Here is a 24,743-nt window from a genome sequence, read left to right on the forward strand (position 1 = left end):
AGCTGAACCTATTTTAAAACGTTGAACTGTCTAAAATACGCTATGATGTTGTCGTGTCATCAATAAAATGTAGCAGATTAACAAACACAAAATAATGACAACCTGGCTCGCTTCCACATGAGTCCTAGGAAATTTATACCTTTGTTTTGTCTTTTCGCTTGACATTCGTTACAAACGGCTTTTGAACAGTTAAATAACAACGCTTTATGTTTCGTGTGTCATCTCAATCACAAAACGGAACCGCGACTTAATTTATTCAAGTCAGCGCGTATTAAGAGACTAATATATCAGCTTGACGTGAAGCCATTGAAAAAATGTCAATTGAAATTCGCTCGGCAAACGAGACAATATCTAGACTTCAAAAGAAAAAATGCGCCATTTGGCAAACAATTTGAAAGCAACAAAGATTTTTTCGATACAATGCATGGTCAAAGTATTGACAGAGAATCATTGGCAGCGCGTCTCGTGGACGCAACGCTTGCGACAGTCAGGTGGGGTCGAAGGGAGATAAATCGGGAGGCTGCTCACGCTACCAGGGGACGCGCTAAGATACACAGTCGTACACGAACGATCATCCACTGCGCACGTTTCTACAACCCCAGTTAGGTCCGTGGCCGTCCGTGTGGTGAACGTTGTGATGTTATTATCGTGGTCAATAATATAGTGGTTTCTGATCGCAGACTACCCTTTTACGAGATGTGGGATGACGTAGAGGACGAAACTCCAGAGCAGCCCGAACCGGTGCCCGAGGAGGCCCCGGCTGCTTCTGAAGCCGAACCCGGTAAGGAGGGCGCCCAGCAAGCCAAGCCTGAGGAAGCCGAACCTCCACCACCAGAGAACCCCAACGACTCATCAGAGCCCAGGCGGCTCGTATTCAAGCACTGGTGCAGGTAATTACATCAACAATCTCATTATTAAAACACATTTTTGTAAACAAACTACCTAAAAACATTTATTATTATTATCAAATTTTAAAAGTACCTGTCCATATTATTTATCATTGTACACGGATTATAAATGTTCATCGTTACAGTTTCATGTGATTCAGTGCAGTAATGTAATTGCAGGCCGAAGTTCCTCCAGTACAACTACATTTACGACTACCAAAAGAACTACTACGATGACCTGATCACGTACTTGGACCGAAGGAACAAGGGACAACGTGTCGAGCCGCCGCGGGCGCAGACCTGGGGCGAGCGCGCCCTCCGGACCTACTTGGCCAACAGACCGATTACCTACACCCAAAAATCCAAAAACCAAGATCAATCGTTACTCCATCACATTTCCGTAGGCGCCAAGTTCCAGCGTTACCACACGAAGTCTCTTATCTCGAGGAAGTATTCTAATCTCGGATTCACCAGCGTCTCCATCTAGCTTCGCTTTGAAACCCTCGCTAAAGATTGCTTCGCGGAATCGGTTCCGGTCAACAAGCTTGACCTTGTTCTCAATGTTACAGGATCTCGCTGTCATGATGCAGACCCAGCTTCCCATGGACCGTTAACTGTGTATGATCGGATGCCGTCCGCATTCCTAAATTATAATTAAAACTTGTCTTATTATGGGTAAGACAATAAATACTTTTAAGTTTATTTCGTTGTTTTATTTAGTACGCTTGCGAAATACTCATCTGATAAAGCAACGACTTATGATTAGATAACATACAATACCTTAGGCAGGTATATCGAAGACTTGACCATATCGACGCTTGAAAGGCAAACGTGACTAAGCGACAATGCGTGAATTTTACAGTAGACTAATTTAAAGTTGCAATACCTGAGGGAAAAAAAATAATTTAACGAATCTAGCTGTAGTAGAATCTAGCTAGTAGCTGTAGGATTGAAATGATTTTAATAGACCTAGAAATATATTTTTTTTGTGCATCGAATATGGTTATTGCCTATCATTTATGTACAAAGCAGTTATTATCGCTTAGTCACGTTTGCCTTTCAAGCGTCGATATATATACAACAAATAATAGTATTGTTAAGGTTTTTTCATTGACTTTCTTTGACAAATGCAAAGCGAAGACCGCAAAGCGAGTTATATCCAACAACTTCATAAGTCTAACATACCAAAAATGTAACTTCTTTTTTAGTTTAATATTTAAAAAAAAAAAAACATACTTTTTTTTATTGCTTAGATGGGTGGACGAGCTCACAGCCCACCTGGTGTTAAGTGGTTACTGGACCCCATACACATCTACAACGCAAATGCGCCACCCACCTTGAGATATAAGTTCTAAGATCTCAAGTATAGTTACAACGGCTGCCCCAACCTTTAAACCGAAACGCATTACTGCTTCACGGTAAAAATAGGCAGGGTGGTGGTACCTACCCACGCGGACTCTCAAGAGGTCCTACCACCAGTAAAAATAACCGAGAAATAAATACCGTGAACAGTATAGAAATTTAACATTTCGAATAGCTATGTTGTCGTTACATTTATATACGAAAGGCCGCGTGATCTTTGGCATCACATTTAACGAGAAAAAAAATACGAAAATGTACACCTGGTACTTTCCAAATACAACTGCTTCCAATGATCCGTTTTGACAGAAACATTAAAAAGCTTTTAGGAGTGTCTGCTTGACAGTAACCCAGTAAATGAAAGCAAATCTCGTGTTTCATTCATTCATTGATAATCAGTATATATTTTCAAAGAAGCTTACATTAGTACCATCTAGTTATTTAAACAACATTAATATCAATTGGTGCTATTATAAATATTTTCGATTTGATTAAGGTCTAACAAATTAAACAATTAATAAATGAATGTTATCAACGCTTTGAGTAATAAATCTACTACTTAATTAATTATCAAAGATGTACATACACTTTGCTATTAAGTTAATAACAAAACCGAATTATTATTTATAGTCTAGTAAAATATATTAGTCAATTAGTTCGATTATACCTTTCTTCTAAAATATAGGTTTAAATACATAAATACTAACGTATTTCAGGGTTACACTTTAGATCATGTTTTGAATTGACTGAATGAAGAAAATTTCGCATTGCTAAATTCCCTTCATAATCTAATGATGATATTTGCTTTATAGCATCGTAGAAGCCCTAAACTAACAAATAGCTTCTAAAGCAATAGTTTAATTATACGTGTTGTATTTTAGTGCTTAATAATTTATCAAACAAACAAACAAATGTTTCGTGACCAGATGATCAAATAAAGATACGGACTATTAGCATTTATCATTTCGGTTAATTGTGCCAACGAGACGATCCATTTCCGACTACGAGACAGCTCAATCATAAATTACGAGTGACACGTGAACTCGTTCTCAAAGATCATTTACCCGTGAAAAGTGTTAAATTCCCATCGGCCAATGTCATGTTAACGTGACACATACGTACGGCGTCCTAGGCTCGAAATTTCAATGTCGTAACATCTAAAATAACTTATCTTTGACAGTTTAGTGAATGTAATCAGTTGGGCGTTGGCCAAAACGTTGGGCTACCTAGCAGGTAAAGCAGGCACTCGGCCAAATTGAACATAATTAAATGTTACAATGACCAAGGGAGATTAGGTACTGGCTATCAAAAATAGATATCGTTAGTCTCCTATTTGTATTGTTACATCAATACACTATTAAAGTGTATTACGGTTGGAATTCGAGGCATGAAATTAAAAAAGGCCTCATATCTCGGGTGCTAATATACTTCGGGAGCGCTTTAAATTTCCGTATTGCTGCATGTTCGGAAAGTTGGCGAAATTCTCGTTTGGCGCTTACGTGTGTTCGCGGAAACTCATAACATGAGAGCCGCCCGCCTAGCCCAGCAGAGCTGTTCAACTTTTGTCCATTATTCAACTACACTCCTGCTTTTATATCAATTTAATTTATTATGGTTTAATTTTTTGAAGTCGTCGTGGCCTAACGGATAAGACGTCCGGTGCATTCGTGTTGAGCGATGCACACCGGTGTTTGAATCTCAGGCGGGTACCAATTTTTCTAATGAAATACGTACTAAACAAATGTTCACGACTGACTTCCACGGTGAAGGAATAACATCGTGTAATAAAAATGAAACCCGCAAAATTATAATTTGCGTAATTACTGGTGGTAGGACCTCTTGTGAGTCCGCGCGGGTGGGTACCACCGGTTTGAAGGGTGGGACAGCCGTTGTAACTAAACTTGAGAACTTATATCTCAAGATGGGTGGCGCATTTACATTGTGGATATCCATGGGCTCCAGTAACCACTTAACACCAGGTGGGCTGTGAGCTCGTCCATCCATCTAAGCAATAAAAAAAAATTCGAGATAGACTACCAAATCAAGTTATGTACCAATTGAAAGAAAAAAAAACGTATCACACATACACGATTACATTATTGTACGCATGACAATATTGAAATTATGAAATATGAGGTGAATTTGGGTAATACTGTAAAACTACTATTTTTATTTTTTTATTTTTTATTGCCCTCGTAGGCAGACGAGAATACGGCCCACCTGATGGTGAATGGTTACCGTCGCCCATGGACTTCAGCAATGCCAAGGGCAGAGCCAAGCCACTGTCTACCGCTTAATACTCTCCACAAGCCTCGTTTGAAGAAGGACATGTCATAGCGCTCGGGAAACACCGTGGAGGGGAGCTCATTCCATAGCCGGATGGTACGTGGCAAAAAACATATCTGGAAACGCACTGTGGATGACCGCAATGGGTCCAGGTAGTATGGATGAACTCTACTCCGGTGGCGGCCGGTGCGATGGTAAAAACGAGATGCCGGTATCATCTCGAAAGATGTCGGTATCATCTCGAATACAATCTAGTACAAGCTCTAATTGATTTTAATCAACATTCATAATTCATTTTAAATGAATTGGTCACTGACATCTCTCAAATAACTCGCGCGAAACAGTGCCAAATCGACCCAGCTCAGCACAAACGTAAATTTATACGTAGGTTTAAGATTCTAGGAATCTTACAATATGTGCCGTAAATTAGAATACAGATGAATTATTACACTGGCCACAAGATATATTAGTAAAGTCACGCTACTCCAAGCCATGATCTCGATCGGCTATTTTTTGTTTTCTTAAACAATTGTAAAGAGCACTTTGCCAGTTTTGAAACAAATCGGTACGAACAATTTATATATTAAGAAACGTTCATTTGATTTTAAAACATTCGTAACGGAGCGAACGACATGAATCGCAATGGATGTAAATAAAAAGCTAATAAACCGTGTTTAGTGGTTTTAACGTCTTTTAAATAGCTTTAAAACGAAATATAGTATCTGTAGACCACTTACTCTAATACAACAAAATCTTATTTTAGTGGATGAAGTATGCTGTGTGCGCGAGCACTCGTAAAACAAGCCATTACGAATGAACATAAACTTCGATAAAACAATCCTGACTTTAGTACATAAATCATATATACCGCAGTCGCTGTATATACTGAAGTATACAATATTTTCAAAGGTAAATTAAAAATTAAAAAACTCAAGTCAAGAACAATGGTGAAGTTTCTGAATTTTAAAATGTTGAATGTTTTTAGTTCATTATCATTTATATTGGGGGAAAGTAAGATAAACAACGCGACCGTTGTTGAAACCGATAATGGGATTACAGACAGCGAGATTTTTCTCAAAAAAATCATCAATGGCGACAGTAAATATTTAATTTAACGTATTATTAACAAAAGTGTTTTTATTATTATTTTTATAGACGATCATATAGACATAGAAGCTCGTAGCATTTGAATTTGGAATGGAATTTGAAATTGGAATATCGATGGATGATCACCCATCTTGGGACACAAGATACATTATTTTTATAGTCATCGTGGCCTAAAGGATAAGACGTCCAATACATTCGTGTTGAGCGAAGCAACGCTGTTCCAATCCCAGGCGGGTACCAATTTTTCTAATGTAATACGTAATCAACAAATGTTCACGATTGACTTCCACGGTGAAGAAATAACATCGTGTAATAAAAATCAAACCCGCAAAATTATAATTTGCGTAATTACTGATGATAGGACCTCTTGTGAGCCCGCGCGGGTAGGTACCACCACCCTGCCTATTTCAGTCGTGAAGCAGTAATGCGTTTCAGTTTGAAGGGTGGGGCAGCCGTTGTAACTATACTTGAGAGCTTAGAACTTATATCTCAAGGTGGGTGGCGCATTTACGTTATAGATGTCTATGGGCTCCAGCTTCAGGTGGCTCGTCCACCAATCTAAGCAATAAAAAATAAAAAAATAAAATATTTCAATAACAACTTAGAAATTTCAATATATGTAATTTATTATATTATTTTTATTGAACCTTTCCTAGAAGGTTGTCTAACAAGCCCGGACCTACGTATTTTAATAAATTACAGCTATCAAACTCTGGGCTGCAATTTCCGATTAATAAATGAAATAAATCTTAATATTATAAATAGGATACTATATTTTAAATAATTTTAATCTCGACGAGGAAAATTAATTACTAATGTTACCCGAACTGGTTAGTAACAAACAACGTTCGAGTGACTATGAAGTGAGTACGATGTATCGTGTACTATAAATTGCTCCCAAAAAAAACAGATAGAAAACAAAAAAAAAATCGAGAACCAGCTAACAGAGTTAGTCAAAAAAACTTCAACACAATACGTTTGTATATAATACAATATTTATTTGTCTATTTGTAAGAAGAAAAATGTCCATGTCAATTGAATTTTAGATGTAACAAAAAGACCGGATTATCTGGTTTTCACTGCTCCATATATGCTGTGTGAAGGTGGCTGTAAAAGGGGGGAAAGCAACATTGTTTTCTCGTTCCCGATACACGTTGGTAGGAAGAGCAGGGCAAAATACAAAAACACGTTTGTTAGAGACCACGAAAAAATACACAAGAATCACCCAAATGCACCGTTCAAGAAGAAAGAGACAAGAAACACCTTGACGCCTTGTTTTATTACAAAAATTTCAACAGTAATTACTCCGACCGTTGAGATCACTACGGAATCCGATAGGGCTACGCATACGTCGATCGAAGAAATAACACGGAGTAGGTGTCCTTTATTGGTGCCAGGCCTTTGTCGGAAAGAGCTAAAATCAACCACACAACCTAAGCCCACTGATATAATGAGTCTCAAAACATTAAGAGATAACGATAAAGATTTCTTGTACAATTATTCTGATTAAAATGTAATAATACATATATCTCGAGTATCATTTTTATATACTTGATGTTCGGTATCTGTAGAACCGTAGCATTTTGATCCTGATTATTTTGACGTATAACTTACGTTAATATAATATAGATATAATAGAGATATTTTTTAATATAATGAAAAACATGCTAAGGAAAGACTGTATGTTTGAATTTACGAACGATTAATTGCAGCTGTGCAAAACTGAGGTATGTTTTATATCGTACAAACAATACCTCAAGCTAACAATAGAATAAGCTTTCTCGTAATAAAGATTTATTCGACATTTCTGATTTTCTTGGCAGACACGCGTGATTACGTTGTTAATATTGGCAACCCTTGACGGCTGCTTAGCTAGTTTACCCTGGGACAAATGGTCCTGGTCTCTCCCTCAAGAACCAATCGAACACTTCTTCCGTCGATACCAAGACGGAATACCGCTCAAATCGCCTGAATTTGAATGCAAGTGTCCTCCAAACAAAGGTAAAATCAAACTGAAAATAAACAATAATTCTGTATTTAACACGGTGTGCGGGGTAAGTGAGAGTGAATTCCTAGATTATACGGAATGGAGAGGATGTTGTATTTATTAGCTTCAGAAAGACGTAAGCGACTGCACAAGTACCTCTTCTTAACTGCTTCTTAAATAAAGTGCTTTACAATGCACACAATTACAAAAAACCACACAATTACTAATATTGAAATAATTCCAAATAATTTGAATTAGGTCATCCTATCAACTGAAATCTTATTCGATACCAAAGCACATTTTGAAACTTCAAAATATATTTTTTTATTCTTGCCGATCATAGACTGAAATCACACATTATCGCTTATTATATTAATAAATTTAACAATTTTTTTTATATTTCTTATTTTTCGTTATCAGCCACAGAAAATGTTAATGGGCTGTTAATTTATGATTAGAACTTAAAGACATTCATATTTTTATTGCATGTAAATTGAATAAGCTCACCACAGATATTAACCACCAAACATTTCCTAATGCACTTCTCCGTCTAGTCGGAAAAGTTTGAAATGAACAAATAAAACAAAATAACATTGTCAAACGCCCACCTCTACAGAAAAAGAGTTTTCAAACAACTGCGTCCTGTTAGCAGACGTGTTTTTAATTTAGGACCGAGAAACAAAATGTCCAGGTACAAATGCTAATATACGTTCGGACCAAAAACTGGGAGCTGTAATCGATTTTTCGTTATGCACGACGCCGTTTGAAGTGTTTGTAATTAAACATTCTCAGCTCGAACGAAACTCGTCCAGTCCAGTTGTTAAAAGTTCCACGTTGTACTAGAATTTTTTAGCGTTTTGGTTATTGCTATATAAAGTCCGCGACACCGATTTTTTCGATTCCAAACATGATAGTATACGAGTATGGTACAGGCATAATGGGCAATCAAAAATGTCATTTCGAGCAGATAGGCAGGGTTTCAGTCCGCGCGGATAGGTACCACCGCCCTGCCTATTTCTGCCGCGAAGCAGTAATGCGTTTCGGTTTGAAGGGTGGGGCAGCCGTTGTAACTATACTGAGACCTTAGAACTTGTATCTCAAGGTGGGTGGCACGTTTACGTTGTAGATGTCTATGTGCTCCAGTAACCACTTAACACCAGGTGGGCTGTGAGCTCGTCCACCCATCTAAGCAATAAAAAAAAAGATATTTCTAGTATTAAAGTTACAAAATGAAAAAAAAAATCAATATCGCTACTTGAACCCTGATTTTCTTCTTAAGTCCGGCGGGAGGAGGGGGTTTATAATGCAAGAGCGTACTATCCAGTTAATCTATATCTATACTAATATTATAAAGAGGAAAGATTTGTTTGTTTGTTTGTTTCGATTAGGCTCCGAAACTACTGGACCGATTTGAAAAATTATTTTTCCATTAGAAGCCGACATTGTCCCTGATGAACATAGGCTACTTTTTTTTTACTTTTTTTTTTTTTTTTGTTTCATGTGTGTTTTAATGTTTCCGAAGCAAAGCGAGGGCGGGTCGCTAGTAGAAGAATAAAGCTATTACATCTTCTTCAGAGACTTCACTATGCTTTAATAGTTGGTATCGGCTTAAGCGCACTGAAGGTGTTCTATTGACATGTACTTCCGCGAGTAGTTCATCTAATATTTGGGTAAGAGCAAGTAAATAAATAAATAAGATGTACTAGATCCTACACTATATATCCGAGCTTAAAGAATCTATCTCACTGATTATTGTTTATTAATATGGAGTATAGAGTGTGTTAGTTGTAATTAGAAGGTGCATCCACAGCCAACCCTAAGTTTTTCATAACCAAAATAATGTTAATTTACTCGGAGATATTTTCATTGAAAGAATATTGTAACTCTCCCGTGAAAAGATAACTAGGGGGATTGAAGCCCGTGTGCACTACCCTCAGATGAAATGCAAATAATATTTTTACTATTTATCGTAGTTAGTTTGCTGTTTCATCTCGTTTCATTACTCGGTTTGTTAAATATCACGATCTCGAAGAGATTCACCCGTGTGACAAGATTTCTGTCTGAAATGAGTAATTTTATTTTACTTTTTTCAATTTGTTTTCTATGTGCACAGGTACACAAAAAATAATGATCAAGAAATAAGAAAATTTGGTAGAAAACTGAAGCTTAGTTGTGTTTTCTTTCTATTTAAATTAAGAGCTACGAAACCAATCTTATTTTCCATCAAGACGTTGAGAAATGGTTTTTTATTTACTTAATGTGCTTTTTAAAAAAATAGAATTTGCACAATTGTACAATGTGGTCTAGTTTAGATATTTTATACTATAGTATACTATACTATACTATACTATACTATACTATACTATACTATAGTATACTATACTATACTATACTATACTATACTATACTATACTATACTATACTATACTATACTATACTATACTATACATAGTTATAGTAGATACAAAAATTTCCTATTGCTACCGCCATTTTCAGACTAACATAGCTGAAGGTTTTGTTGTGTTGTTTTAGAAAATAATTACTCGTACAGTAATTAAACTTATAGTAATTATTACAATTAAGATAGAGAAAAAAAATACACTTTGGTTGCGCTGGTTTAAAACTTAGTTAGTTTTAGGTTTCGGAAAATAGCAACATTTTAATTTGGTTTTGCAAATCCTGTCCCATCCCTCTCCGGCACTTTACCTACGGACGCGTGCGAGCGAGATCGTGTGGTGACATCAAGACGAAAAAATATGGCTGAACAACCGCGCGCGCGCTTCGTGTCTTTGTTATGTTAAATACGTAAATAAGTGAAATCGTTGGTGTTTCTCATCGCGAAGTGGTACGAGTCTGCAGTAAGGACTACATAAAGGTATTGTGCATCCTTCCTTTAACGCAGAACTGCCGCTTCTTATCGTTTCTTCCCGCAGTCTGTGTCCTTCATTTGCAACGACCAAATTTTAAATATTTTCATAGTTTGATTATCTCGCGTCTACATTTTTTGGTCCAAACGAGCCGGATTCGTGTTAAAACAGCGCCAACCATTGCCTAGGTTTACCTAATTTACCTAATATAATTAGAACCGCGTACCAAGTAGGTACTTCGAAAAAATATCGCTTTTCCTGATTTCGTCTTTAATATCGTTTTCGTTCACATTATTTCTTAAAATTCACTTATTTACAATATCAAATTAGGTACCTAGATAGAAAACCCGCGTTCTGGTTTCATAATTATATCGGTTATTGCAAACAGTAGTTTCTTTGTTTAGATCACCGGTCGAGCGTACGCCTCGAGCCGGCCGCATACATTAGTTTTAGGTATTCAGTGTAGGTTCCCCGTGTGGTGTCGGGTACCTTACGTAGAATAGCACCACTCCCGCCTCTTCCTGGGATATCGTAAAAGGCGATAGATAGGAAACGCCAGGCGACGGGTAGTAGCGTATTCCTGTGTGCTAATAAACACCCGCCGCTTCGAATATTATCTTTAGTTTTTTACTCTAAAATATTTATTAACATTTGTACTATTCGCATAAATTTGTACTCGTAGGTAGGTGTTTACCTTTCCCGCCGCTTCGAATATCGTTAGTTTGTTAATTTGAAATATTTATTTTACGTTTATCTTAAAATGGCACCTTCAGATACTAATTTAAAGATGTTATATGCCAAAAGAGATAGGATATTCTCCCGCATGCAAAGCATTTCTAGCCAAGTTAGAGATATGGATTCAAAGTCATTCAACGCTGACGCTTTTTTGTGCGACTTTGAAACAGTAGATTCATTGCGTGAGGATTTTGAGGGTGTGCTCGATAAAATAATCATGTTGGAGTTAAAGGCTAATCCCGATTATTTAGTTAATTATCAACCTCTTACGGCGTTTGAGGATCTCTTAGGCTGCGTGAAACGAGCTGCCAAAAGGTTACAATCGCAATCGCAAACGGGGGATCACGTTACGCTGGCTGGTCAACATAGGATTCCAAAACTACCCCCAATAGAAATTCCCGAATTCAATGGAGATATAAAAAACTGGCCTTTGTTTATCTCTAGCTTTCGGAATGTCGTACATAATAATACATCGTTAACGGACTCTGAGAAACTTTATTATTTGATAGGCAAATTAACCGGCAGGGCTCGTTCCATATGCGCGGGAATTACTCCAAGCGCCGAAAACTATTCGTTAATTTTTGATTTATTAAATAGCAAATACGAAGATAAACGTCTATCTGCTACTGCGTATTTAGATCAATTATTTGAATTCAAACCTATCTCTTCTGCGAAGCCTAGTAATTTAGAATTGTTTTTGGACAAGTTCGCATCGTCGGTAGCCGCTTTAAAAAACTTGAAGGTCAATGACCTATCGGATTTTACATTTTTGCATGTTGCGCTTAAAAAATTAGACACAGACACTGCCCGTGCGTTTGAATCCTATCAGCGCTTAAATAATAAGGGATGCGAAATACCATTGTTTGTAGATCTAGTGTCTTTTGTTCGTGATCACATAAAAGTATTAGAGCGCACGTCATCAGTTCCCAAGGCTGCCAACAAAGGGCAGTTTGACTCTAAGTTATCATCTACACAGGCTTATACATCTAGTTCTGAGTCAACGGTATGTAGTCTGTGTCGTGACAAACATGATCAAATTTATAAATGTAGGGTTTTTAATAGTTACAAACCGAATGAGCGGTTTCAATTCGTCAAATCGAACAATTTATGTATAAATTGTTTAAGTAGCGGTCATCGTGTTTCCGCGTGTAGGTCGTCCTCTTTATGTAAAAAATGTAATTCTAAGCATCACACTTTATTATGTTTCGGAATTGAACCCGTCGCGAGTAAAGCGCATTCGAATGCTAGACGCACGCAGTCACCAGGTACACGAGCATCGGCTGTCGCACGGCCCTCCATGCCTTATTCGGTAGGCTTAAATGATATGGGCATTGCTCCAGCTCGCGTCAGCACGGATGACGTAACGCTGTGCACTTTATCGAAAGGTTATAACCGCATCTTACGCAGTCCTACTACGGTACTAATTGCGACCGCACGTGTAGTTATTATTGATTCACGTGGTAGGGAGCATTGTGTACGCGCGTTGTTGGATGGCGCGTCTCAAAGCAATTTTGTCACTCGTGATTGTTGTCGACGATTGGGTTTGAACATAAATAATAGACCTGCTTGTTCCGTAGTAAAGGGAATAGGAGGTTCTAGCAAAACAATTGAAGGTTCTGTAGAAATAAAATTTTATTCTCGTTTCGATCGTAACGTAAATTATACTATGGAGTCGTTAGTAGTAGATAAAATTACTGAACGTTTACCAACTACCACAGTTGATGCCTCTCTTTTATCGAATTTCGAAGACATAGCATTGGCAGACGATACTTACTTTAACCCAGGCCCGATCCAACTGTTGATTGGAGCTTCGATTTTCCCGCATCTGCTCTTATCGAACAAGGTTCAAGGACGGCCTTCGCATGCCTCGCCGATCGCGTTAGAGACTATCCTCGGTTATGTTATTGTTGGTGACGCTCCCGTTCGTGTAGCTAGCAACGAGAGCGTTTCATATTGCTGTACCCGAGACCCGTTAGACTCCACAATTCGGAAGTTTTGGGAATTAGAGGAGGTAGACGTGCCGTCTGTACTCAGCCCCGAGGACAAAATGTCTGAGGAGTTTTATACCAGTACTACCACACGAGATAGTGACGGACGATACGTGGTGGCTTTGCCCTTTAAAGGTGATGTTAACACTCTCGGTAATTCGCGTCAAGCGAGTGAAAATCGATTTTACTGCTTAGAGAGAAAGATGCAAGCTTCTCCGCAACTAAAATTAGCGTACGACAACATCATTCTCGAATATTTAGAGAAGAACTATCTCTCAGCTGTAGATTGTGACAGTTCAGATATTTCTTATTTTATTCCGCATCATGGTGTAATCAGACAAGATAAGGTCACAACCAAATTAAGAGTCGTACTCGATGGTAGTTGTAAGACTACTACTAATGTTTCGCTCAATGATCTGTTATATCGTGGACAAAATTTCCAAGGAAATTTATTTAATATTATTCTTAATTTTCGTTTGTTTCCGGTTGCCCTTTCCGCTGACATTCGTCAGATGTTTCTGAGTATTGGAGTCAGAGAATCTGACAGGCGTTTTCAACGCATTCTATATCGTTTTTCTCCTCAACAACCATTACAAGTTTATAGTGGCCCCCCTTGGGCACATTTGGATGTCGCGCAGTGGCCTGCTGTTCCTTTTAATCCTTCCGTAGAGCCTGAGGCGCCGGAAGAAAGGAAACAGACTTTTCTCGCCGCTACTTTAAATGAAAAATCTCCTATATTATCACTAGGAGATCGTATCTCATCTTGGTCTAAACTATTGCGCAGTGTAGTTTTGGTTTGTCGATTTGTAAAATTGTTACCTCACAGATATCGCATGTCAGCATCGGATTATGAGTTCGCTGAGTTATTAATTCTTCGTGAACTTCAACGGTTTTATTTTCGCGCTGAGATCACGAAGCTCGAGGAAGGTCAAGTTTGTAGCCCTGCATTTCGACACTTAAAACCATTTCTTAAAGATGGACTAATTAGAGTAGGGGGACGTTTAAGAAACTCTGACTTGAGCTACGACGAGAAATATCCCATTTTGCTTCCGAGCAAAGATCCGATCTTGAATTTACTTGTCGAATATCATCATAAATTAAATTGTCACGCCGGTCCTGACCTGCTGATGGCGCTCTTACGTCAGAAGTATTGGATACTTTCTGCTCGTAATTTAATTAGGAATAGGATACACAAATGCATGCCTTGCTTTCGACTTCGTCCTAAGCCAACATTCCCTGAAATGGCGGATCATCGTTCTTGTCGTGTCGTTCAATCCGCTAAACCCTTCATTCACACGGGTACAGATTATGCTGGCCCTTTCAAGGTTACCATAACACGTGGGCGAGGTATTCGTTCTACCAAAGCTTACGTCTGTTTATTTGTTTGCATGACTACGCGCGCAGTACATATAGAACTGGCTGGTGATTTAAGCACAGCTAGTTTCATGGGAGCCTTCAAGCGGTTCCTATCTAGACGAGGCCCGGTGGGTAGAATTTATTCGGACAATGGAACAAATTATATAGGTGCTAAACGCAAGCTTTCAGAACTTCATGAATTTCTTTGTTCAAAGTATCATAATACAGAGTTTGGTCACGTCTTAGCTGAAAATCGCATTGATTGGTCCCTAAATGTACCGACAGCTAGCCATTTTGGCGGAAATTGGGAGGCTAATATCAAAAGCTTAAAGTCTCATCTATATCGCGTTATAGGTGATACAATTCTTTCATTTGAAGAGCTATGTACTGTTCTCACTCAGATCGAATCGGTAATGAATACACGACCTTTATGTAGAACACTCTCTAGTGATCCTTCAGAACCGCTTGCCTTAACTCCTGCGCATTTTTTGAATCTCACGCCTTTGAAATGCTTGCCTGCGGAAGAAATCGATGAAAATTTAACTACTCTTGCTAGACACGATTTGCTAGACAAGTTAGTTCAATCGTTTTGGAAGCGCTGGAGACGGGAATACCTTCATACGTTGCAATCACGCCGCAAATGGAACACGCCGGTCGATCCAGTCGTCGTCGGCTCGGTGGTGATTCTGATTAACGATAATTCGCCTCCTCTACACTGGCCTTTGGGTGTCGTGGAAGAAGTGTTTCCGGACTCTACGGGAGTTACACGCATTGCACGGGTTAAGACAGCGATCGGATCGTATTTGCGTCCCGTGGTGCGACTCTGCCCACTACCCAACCAGTAGCTCATTTAGATTTTTCATATTATTTAGGTTAGTTGTATATAGATATAGTATAGATTCTTAATTCTTGTAGGAACATAGCGTAGTAGTAGACCAACGTAGCGTACTTATTTGAATTTATTGTTATTCGTTTGTTAGATAATACACTTTTTAGTTTTTTAGTTAGATAATACACGTTTTAGTTAGATAATACTTTGAAGGCGTCCCTTCAAGCCCGGGGGAATGGTTGCGCTGGTTTAAAACTTAGTTAGTTTTAGGTTTCGGAAAATAGCAACATTTTAATTTGGTTTTGCAAATCCTGTCCCATCCCTCTCCGGCACTTTACCTACGGACGCGTGCGAGCGAGATCGTGTGGTGACATCGAGACGAAAAAAAATATGGCTGAACAACCGCGCGCGCGCTTCGTGTCTTTGTTATGTTAAATACGTAAATAAGTGAAATCGTTGGTGTTTCTCATCGCGAAGTGGTACGAGTCTGCAGTAAGGACTACATAAAGGTATTGTGCATCCTTCCTTTAACGCAGAACTGCCGCTTCTTATCGTTTCTTCCCGCAGTCTGTGTCCTTCATTTGCAAATTTGTTTTCTATGTGCACAGGTACACAAAAAATAATGATCAAGAAATAAGAAAATTTGGTAGAAAACTGAAGCTTAGTTGTGTTTTCTTTCTATTTAAATTAAGAGCTACGAAACCAATCTTATTTTCCATCAAGACGTTGAGAAATGGTTTTTTATTTACTTAATGTGCTTTTTTAAAAAATAGAATTTGCACAATTGTACAATGTGGTCTAGTTTAGATATTTTATACTATAGTATACTATACTATACTATACTATACTATACTATACTATACTATAGTATACTATACTATACTATACTATACTATACTATACTATACTATACTATACTATACTATACTATACTATACTATACATAGTTATAGTAGATACAAAAATTTCCTATTGCTACCGCCATTTTCAGACTAACATAGCTGAAGGTTTTGTTGTGTTGTTTTAGAAAATAATTACTCGTACAGTAATTAAACTTATAGTAATTATTACAATTAAGATAGAGAAAAAAAATACACTTTGGTTGCGCTGGTTTAAAACTTAGTTAGTTTTAGGTTTCGGAAAATAGCAACATTTTAATTTGGTTTTGCAAATCCTGTCCCATCCCTCTCCGGCACTTTACCTACGGACGCGTGCGAGCGAGATCGTGTGGTGACATCGAGACGAAAAAAAATATGGCTGAACAACCGCGCGCGCGCTTCGTGTCTTTGTTATGTTAAATACGTAAATAAGTGAAATCGTTGGTGTTTCTCATCGCGAAGTGGTACGAGTCTGCAGTAAGGACTACATAAAGGTATTGTGCATCCTTCCTTTAACGCAGAACTGCCGCTTCTTATCGTTTCTTCCCGCAGTCTGTGTCCTTCATTTGCAACGACCAAATTTCAAATATTTCGTAGTTTGCTTATCTCGCGTCTACATTTTTTGGTCCTTCGAGCCGGATTCGTGTTAAAACAGCGCCAACCATTGCCTAGGTTTACCTAATTTACCTAATATAATTAGAACCGCGTACCAAGTAGGTACTTCGAAAAAATATCGCTTTTCCTGATTTCGTCTTTAATATCGTTTTCGTTCACATTATTTCTTAAAATTCACTTATTTACAATATCAAATTAGGTACCTAGATAGAAAACCCGCGTTCTGGTTTCATAATTATATCGGTTATTGCAAACAGTAGTTTCTTTGTTTAGATCACCGGTCGAGCGTACGCCTCGAGCCGGCCGCATACATTAGTTTTAGGTATTCAGTGTAGGTTCCCCGTGTGGTGTCGGGTACCTTACGTAGAATAGCACCACTCCCGCCTCTTCCTGGGATATCGTAAAAGGCGATAGATAGGAAACGCCAGGCGACGGGTAGTAGCGTATTCCTGTGTGCTAATAAACACCCGCCGCTTCGAATATTATCTTTAGTTTTTTACTCTAAAATATTTATTAACATTTGTACTATTCGCATAAATTTGTACTCGTAGGTAGGTGTTTACCTTTCCCGCCGCTTCGAATATCGTTAGTTTGTTAATTTGAAATATTTATTTTACGTTTATCTTAAAATGGCACCTTCAGATACTAATTTAAAGATGTTATATGCCAAAAGAGATAGGATATTCTCCCGCATGCAAAGCATTTCTAGCCAAGTTAGAGATATGGATTCAAAGTCATTCAACGCTGACGCTTTTTTGTGCGACTTTGAAACAGTAGATTCATTGCGTGAGGATTTTGAGGGTGTGCTCGATAAAATAATCATGTTGGAGTTAAAGGCTAATCCCGATTATTTAGTTAATTATCAACCTCTTACGGCGTTTGAGGATCTCTTAGGCTGCGTGAAACGAGCTGCCAAAAGGTTACAATCGCAATCGCAAACGGGGGATCACGTTACGCTGGCTGGTCAACATAGGATTCCAAAACTACCCCCAATAGAAATTCCCGAATTCAATGGAGATATAAAAAACTGGCCTTTGTTTATCTCTAGCTTTCGGAATGTCGTACATAATAATACATCGTTAACGGACTCTGAGAAACTTTATTATTTGATAGGCAAATTAACCGGCAGGGCTCGTTCCATATGCGCGGGAATTACTCCAAGCGCCGAAAACTATTCGTTAATTTTTGATTTATTAAATAGCAAATACGAAGATAAACGTCTATCTGCTACTGCGTATTTAGATCAATTATTTGAATTCAAACCTATCTCTTCTGCGAAGCCTAGTAATTTAGAATTGTTTTTGGACAAGTTCGCATCGTCGGTAGCCGCTTTAAAAAACTTGAAGGTCAATGACCTATCGGATTTTACATTTTTGCATGTTGCGCTTAAAAAATTAGACACAGACACTGCCCGTGCGTTTGAATCCTATCAGCGCTTAAATAATAAGGGATGCGAAATACCATTGTTTGTAGATCTAGTGTCTTTTGTTCGTGATCACATAAAAGTATTAGAGCGCACGTCATCAGTTCCCAAGGCTGCCAACAAAGGGCAGTTTGACTCTAAGTTATCATCTACACAGGCTTATACATCTAGTTCTGAGTCAACGGTATGTAGTCTGTGTCGTGACAAACATGATCAAATTTATAAATGTAGGGTTTTTAATAGTTACAAACCGAATGAGCGGTTTCAATTCGTCAAATCGAACAATTTATGTATAAATTGTTTAAGTAGCGGTCATCGTGTTTCCGCGTGTAGGTCGTCCTCTTTATGTAAAAAATGTAATTCTAAGCATCACACTTTATTATGTTTCGGAATTGAACCCGTCGCGAGTAAAGCGCATTCGAATGCTAGACGCACGCAGTCACCAGGTACACGAGCATCGGCTGTCGCACGGCCCTCCATGCCTTATTCGGTAGGCTTAAATGATATGGGCATTGCTCCAGCTCGCGTCAGCACGGATGACGTAACGCTGTGCACTTTATCGAAAGGTTATAACCGCATCTTACGCAGTCCTACTACGGTACTAATTGCGACCGCACGTGTAGTTATTATTGATTCACGTGGTAGGGAGCATTGTGTACGCGCGTTGTTGGATGGCGCGTCTCAAAGCAATTTTGTCACTCGTGATTGTTGTCGACGATTGGGTTTGAACATAAATAATAGACCTGCTTGTTCCGTAGTAAAGGGAATAGGAGGTTCTAGCAAAACAATTGAAGGTTCTGTAGAAATAAAATTTTATTCTCGTTTCGATCGTAACGTAAATTATACTATGGAGTCGTTAGTAGTAGATAAAATTACTGAACGTTTACCAACTACCACAGTTGATGCCTCTCTTTTATCGAATTTCGAAGACATAGCATTGGCAGACGATACTTACTTTAACCCAGGCCCGATCCAACTGTTGATTGGAGCTTCGATTTTCCCGCATCTGCTCTTATCGAACAAGGTTCAAGGACGGCCTTCGCATGCCTCGCCGATCGCGTTAGAGACTATCCTCGGTTATGTTATTGTTGGTGACGCTCCCGTTCGTGTAGCTAGCAACGAGAGCGTTTCATATTGCTGTACCCGAGACCCGTTAGACTCCACAATTCGGAAGTTTTGGGAATTAGAGGAGGTAGACGTGCCGTCTGTACTCAGCCCCGAGGACAAAATGTCTGAGGAGTTTTATACCAGTACTACCACACGAGATAGTGACGGACGATACGTGGTGGCTTTGCCCTTTAAAGGTGATGTTAACACTCTCGGTAATTCGCGTCAAGCGAGTGAAAATCGATTTTACTGCTTAGAGAGAAAGATGCAAGCTTCTCCGCAACTAAAATTAGCGTACGACAACATCATTCTCGAATATTTAGAGAAGAACTATCTCTCAGCTGTAGATTGTGACAGTTCAGATATTTCTTATTTTATTCCGCATCATGGTGTAATCAGACAAGATAAGGTCACAACCAAATTAAGAGTCGTACTCGATGGTAGTTGTAAGACTACTACTAATGTTTCGCTCAATGATCTGTTATATCGTGGACAAAATTTCCAAGGAAATTTATTTAATATTATTCTTAATTTTCGTTTGTTTCCGGTTGCCCTTTCCGCTGACATTCGTCAGATGTTTCTGAGTATTGGAGTCAGAGAATCTGACAGGCGTTTTCAACGCATTCTATATCGTTTTTCTCCTCAACAACCATTACAAGTTTATAGTGGCCCCCCTTGGGCACATTTGGATGTCGCGCAGTGGCCTGCTGTTCCTTTTAATCCTTCCGTAGAGCCTGAGGCGCCGGAAGAAAGGAAACAGACTTTTCTCGCCGCTACTTTAAATGAAAAATCTCCTATATTATCACTAGGAGATCGTATCTCATCTTGGTCTAAACTATTGCGCAGTGTAGTTTTGGTTTGTCGATTTGTAAAATTGTTACCTCACAGATATCGCATGTCAGCATCGGATTATGAGTTCGCTGAGTTATTAATTCTTCGTGAACTTCAACGGTTTTATTTTCGCGCTGAGATCACGAAGCTCGAGGAAGGTCAAGTTTGTAGCCCTGCATTTCGACACTTAAAACCATTTCTTAAAGATGGACTAATTAGAGTAGGGGGACGTTTAAGAAACTCTGACTTGAGCTACGACGAGAAATATCCCATTTTGCTTCCGAGCAAAGATCCGATCTTGAATTTACTTGTCGAATATCATCATAAATTAAATTGTCACGCCGGTCCTGACCTGCTGATGGCGCTCTTACGTCAGAAGTATTGGATACTTTCTGCTCGTAATTTAATTAGGAATAGGATACACAAATGCATGCCTTGCTTTCGACTTCGTCCTAAGCCAACATTCCCTGAAATGGCGGATCATCGTTCTTGTCGTGTCGTTCAATCCGCTAAACCCTTCATTCACACGGGTACAGATTATGCTGGCCCTTTCAAGGTTACCATAACACGTGGGCGAGGTATTCGTTCTACCAAAGCTTACGTCTGTTTATTTGTTTGCATGACTACGCGCGCAGTACATATAGAACTGGCTGGTGATTTAAGCACAGCTAGTTTCATGGGAGCCTTCAAGCGGTTCCTATCTAGACGAGGCCCGGTGGGTAGAATTTATTCGGACAATGGAACAAATTATATAGGTGCTAAACGCAAGCTTTCAGAACTTCATGAATTTCTTTGTTCAAAGTATCATAATACAGAGTTTGGTCACGTCTTAGCTGAAAATCGCATTGATTGGTCCCTAAATGTACCGACAGCTAGCCATTTTGGCGGAAATTGGGAGGCTAATATCAAAAGCTTAAAGTCTCATCTATATCGCGTTATAGGTGATACAATTCTTTCATTTGAAGAGCTATGTACTGTTCTCACTCAGATCGAATCGGTAATGAATACACGACCTTTATGTAGAACACTCTCTAGTGATCCTTCAGAACCGCTTGCCTTAACTCCTGCGCATTTTTTGAATCTCACGCCTTTGAAATGCTTGCCTGCGGAAGAAATCGATGAAAATTTAACTACTCTTGCTAGACACGATTTGCTAGACAAGTTAGTTCAATCGTTTTGGAAGCGCTGGAGACGGGAATACCTTCATACGTTGCAATCACGCCGCAAATGGAACACGCCGGTCGATCCAGTCGTCGTCGGCTCGGTGGTGATTCTGATTAACGATAATTCGCCTCCTCTACACTGGCCTTTGGGTGTCGTGGAAGAAGTGTTTCCGGACTCTACGGGAGTTACACGCATTGCACGGGTTAAGACAGCGATCGGATCGTATTTGCGTCCCGTGGTGCGACTCTGCCCACTACCCAACCAGTAGCTCATTTAGATTTTTCATATTATTTAGGTTAGTTGTATATAGATATAGTATAGATTCTTAATTCTTGTAGGAACATAGCGTAGTAGTAGACCAACGTAGCGTACTTATTTGAATTTATTGTTATTCGTTTGTTAGATAATACACTTTTTAGTTTTTTAGTTAGATAATACACGTTTTAGTTAGATAATACTTTGAAGGCGTCCCTTCAAGCCCGGGGGAATGGTTGCGCTGGTTTAAAACTTAGTTAGTTTTAGGTTTCGGAAAATAGCAACATTTTAATTTGGTTTTGCAAATCCTGTCCCATCCCTCTCCGGCACTTTACCTACGGACGCGTGCGAGCGAGATCGTGTGGTGACATCGAGACGAAAAAAAATATGGCTGAACAACCGCGCGCGCGCTTCGTGTCTTTGTTATGTTAAATACGTAAATAAGTGAAATCGTTGGTGTTTCTCATCGCGAAGTGGTACGAGTCTGCAGTAAGGACTACATAAAGGTATTGTGCATCCTTCCTTTAACGCAGAACTGCCGCTTCTTATCGTTTCTTCCCGCAGTCTGTGTCCTTCATTTGCAACGACCAAATTTCAAATATTTCGTAGTTTGCTTATCTCGCGTCTACACACTTAAAATAATTACAATTAAGATAGGACCACTTAAGGTGGAAACAAATAATTATCAATTGTCGGTGGGTATTTTCAGTCTAAGTAATTGTAGGTTCTTGGTATTTTGTTTGAGCAAGTTTATGAGAAAAGAGAGAACAGCGATAGAATATTACAATACTTACTCTTGAAATTTCTCAGGCACCTTAACAAATAGAATAAACGTTTTTTTTTTTTTTTTATAAAAACTCAACATATTTAAATTGTAAAGCAAAGAATACTTCGCAGAGTAACTGTAATAGATGATCACAAATTATATTCAGTACAAATTGAATCATTATGAATAATCCACAGAATGCGCGGTCAATTTTAAAATTAACGAAGACGTAGCTGAGTTCTTGCATTTGAGAGGAATCATCAAAGACGAAGATCTCACTGAAATCAAAGAATACGCCAAAACAACATCAGAGAGTACCGCTGAAAAATCGAAATCCAGGAGCAGGAGGACAAACAAAGAAACAGAAGAAGAACAGTGCTGTTGTCCCCCGAGAAATGTCATGATGCCCACATTCATTACTGACAAGAAATTCGATGAAGTTGTTAACAGATTGAAAAGCAAAAAAACATTACCGTAAATGCAAAAGGATTATAACTTCAATTAAAATATATATTGTAGTATTTAGATTTATTTTTAATACGCTTTTATTAGCTTCAGATGTATGTATGTTTGTAACGGAATCTTTGAACATGATTTTGACCCCCTTCAAAATGTCGGATTAACTCGAAATTTGGTATACTTATTAAGGACCGATGACATCTCAATAATTAAAAAAAAAATGAAAATTTCAACTAAATGATGAAAATGAAATGAAAAATAAATAATATAATAGTTAAAAAAACTAACAAAATACGCTTTTTTAGAAAATCCAACTAAAGTTGGAGGTCCAAGTCTAGTTGGGTTTTCTATAAAAGCGTATTTCGTTAGTTTTTTTAAACTATTATTTATTATTATCTTAAAGCTCAATCTGTCTCAGTGTATTGAATAGTACATTTTTTTATTGCCCTTGTAGACAGACGAGCATACGGCCCACCTGATGGTGAGTGGTTACCGTTGCCCATGGACTTCAGCAATGCCAGGGGCAGAGCCAAGCCGCTGCCTACCGCTTAATACTCTCCACAAGCCTCGTTTGAAGAAGGACATATCATAGCGCTCGGGAAACACCGTGGAGGGGAGCTCATTCCATAGCCGGATGGTACGTGTCAAAAAAGACCTCTGGAAACGCACTGTGGATTACCGCAGTGGCTCCAGGTAGTACGGATGAACTCTACTCCGGTGGCGGGCGGTGCGATGGTAAAAACGAGATGCCGGTATCATCTCGAACAATTCCTCAGAGCACTCCCCATGGAACACACGGTAGCCATCAGGCCTGAAAGAGAGAGCTGTTCTCCCTCTCGGCCCTGGTTTGCTTCAGAATTGAGATTAAAGAATGACCGGTTGGCACTGTATCTTCCGACCTAGCAAGCTGGTTCTGAGTCATTGGGCGACCCAACAGGAAACCGACCGAGGTGACTGATATAGAGTCGTTCTCGCCGACGACTCCATCAACAAGGCATCCTTAGAGTGGTTGATTGTCTGATTTAAGTGTTAATTGCGCTTATCCTAATCATTCTAGGCTCTTCTCCTGGTGAGACTCAGATATTTGGGTGAGAGTGCAAGTGAGTCACTTAGTGAGTGTCTTTGGCAGTTCCACATATCCCGCCACGAAAATTCGGCCCAATGCCAAAAAAAAATTATTCCGCAGACCACCTTAAAACATTCACCGCAATCTGAAAGGCATTGGTTTTTTATTGCTCTAATTGAATAGATGAGCGCAGGAACCGAGCCATAGTGGCCCGGTTGCGCGGCTCAGCCCACACAGGTGCACCGTACAGGGCCATCGATCGCACCACCCCCGCGTAGAGGCGGCGCACAACCTGATCCGGTCCCCCAATATTCGGGAGCAGCCGGCTCAAAGAACCGGCCGTCCCCATCAATCGGGGGACCAGCTCCGCAAAGTGAGCACGAAAAGCCCACCGGCTGTCCAACACGAGGCCGAGGTACTTCAACTGCACCCCGACCCCTATCCGGACGCCTCCAACCACGATGTGGGTGTCAACGGGTGGCGCCCCCCGCGGCCCGTGAAACCACAGAGCCTCGGATTTATTGAGCGCCACGTCGAGACCCAGCCTCCTTATCCTTCCGACGACGAGGGCCACTCCCGCTGTGGCGAGACGGGCAGACTCCCTATAATCATCCCCCCGGGCCACGACCAACGTGTCGTCCGCGTAACAAATAACGCGGAGGCCCGGGAGGAGGGCGCCCCTCAGCACCCAGTCGTACCCGATATTCCACAAGAGGGGGCCGAGAACCGACCCCTGCGGAACACCACGCACGACCGGAAAACGATGAAGGGTCCCACC

General features: G+C 39.5%; 2 protein-coding genes across 3 annotated transcripts; both read left to right on the plus strand.

Moving 5' to 3' along the window:
• The first annotated feature begins 445 nt into the window (after positions 1–445).
• Fln (flightin) lies at positions 446–1,589 on the plus strand. Of its 2 annotated transcripts, XM_089730573.1 has the most exons (4): positions 446–606; positions 681–890; positions 1,068–1,332; positions 1,455–1,589. In XM_089730573.1, the coding sequence occupies exons 2-4, from the start codon at positions 697–699 to the stop codon at positions 1,470–1,472; spliced, it is 477 nt and encodes a 158-aa protein (XP_089586699.1). In that variant the 5' UTR covers positions 446–606; positions 681–696; the 3' UTR covers positions 1,473–1,589. The 2 variants fall into 2 exon arrangements, with proteins under 2 accessions (XP_089586699.1, XP_028035488.1); XM_028179687.2 differs by having other exon boundaries at positions 1,068–1,589.
• A 3,585-nt stretch (positions 1,590–5,174) lies between these two features.
• Positions 5,175–22,961, plus strand: LOC149503549 (uncharacterized). The gene is made up of 3 exons (XM_089727668.1): positions 5,175–5,180; positions 7,463–7,640; positions 22,638–22,961. Exons 1-3 carry the CDS (start codon positions 5,175–5,177, stop codon positions 22,916–22,918), a joined length of 465 nt encoding a protein of 154 aa, XP_089583794.1. The 3' UTR covers positions 22,919–22,961.
• The last annotated feature ends 1,782 nt before the right edge of the window (positions 22,962–24,743 follow it).

This window comes from Bombyx mandarina, chromosome 01 (assembly GCF_030267445.1).
Source record: "Bombyx mandarina strain Sakado chromosome 01, ASM3026744v2".
Classification (NCBI taxonomy): Eukaryota; Metazoa; Arthropoda; class Insecta; order Lepidoptera; family Bombycidae; genus Bombyx; species Bombyx mandarina.

Coding starts and splice junctions, on each gene's coding strand:
- Fln (XM_028179687.2), top strand. CDS start 697: ATGTGGGATGACGTAGAGGACGAAACTCCAGAGCAGCCCGAACCGGTG. Junction 891..1,067: donor GTATTCAAGCACTGGTGCAG/GTAATTACATCA, acceptor ATGTAATTGCAG/GCCGAAGTTCCTCCAGTACA.
- LOC149503549 (XM_089727668.1), top strand. Junction 7,641..22,637: donor CAAGTGTCCTCCAAACAAAG/GTAAAATCAAAC, acceptor AATAATCCACAG/AATGCGCGGTCAATTTTAAA.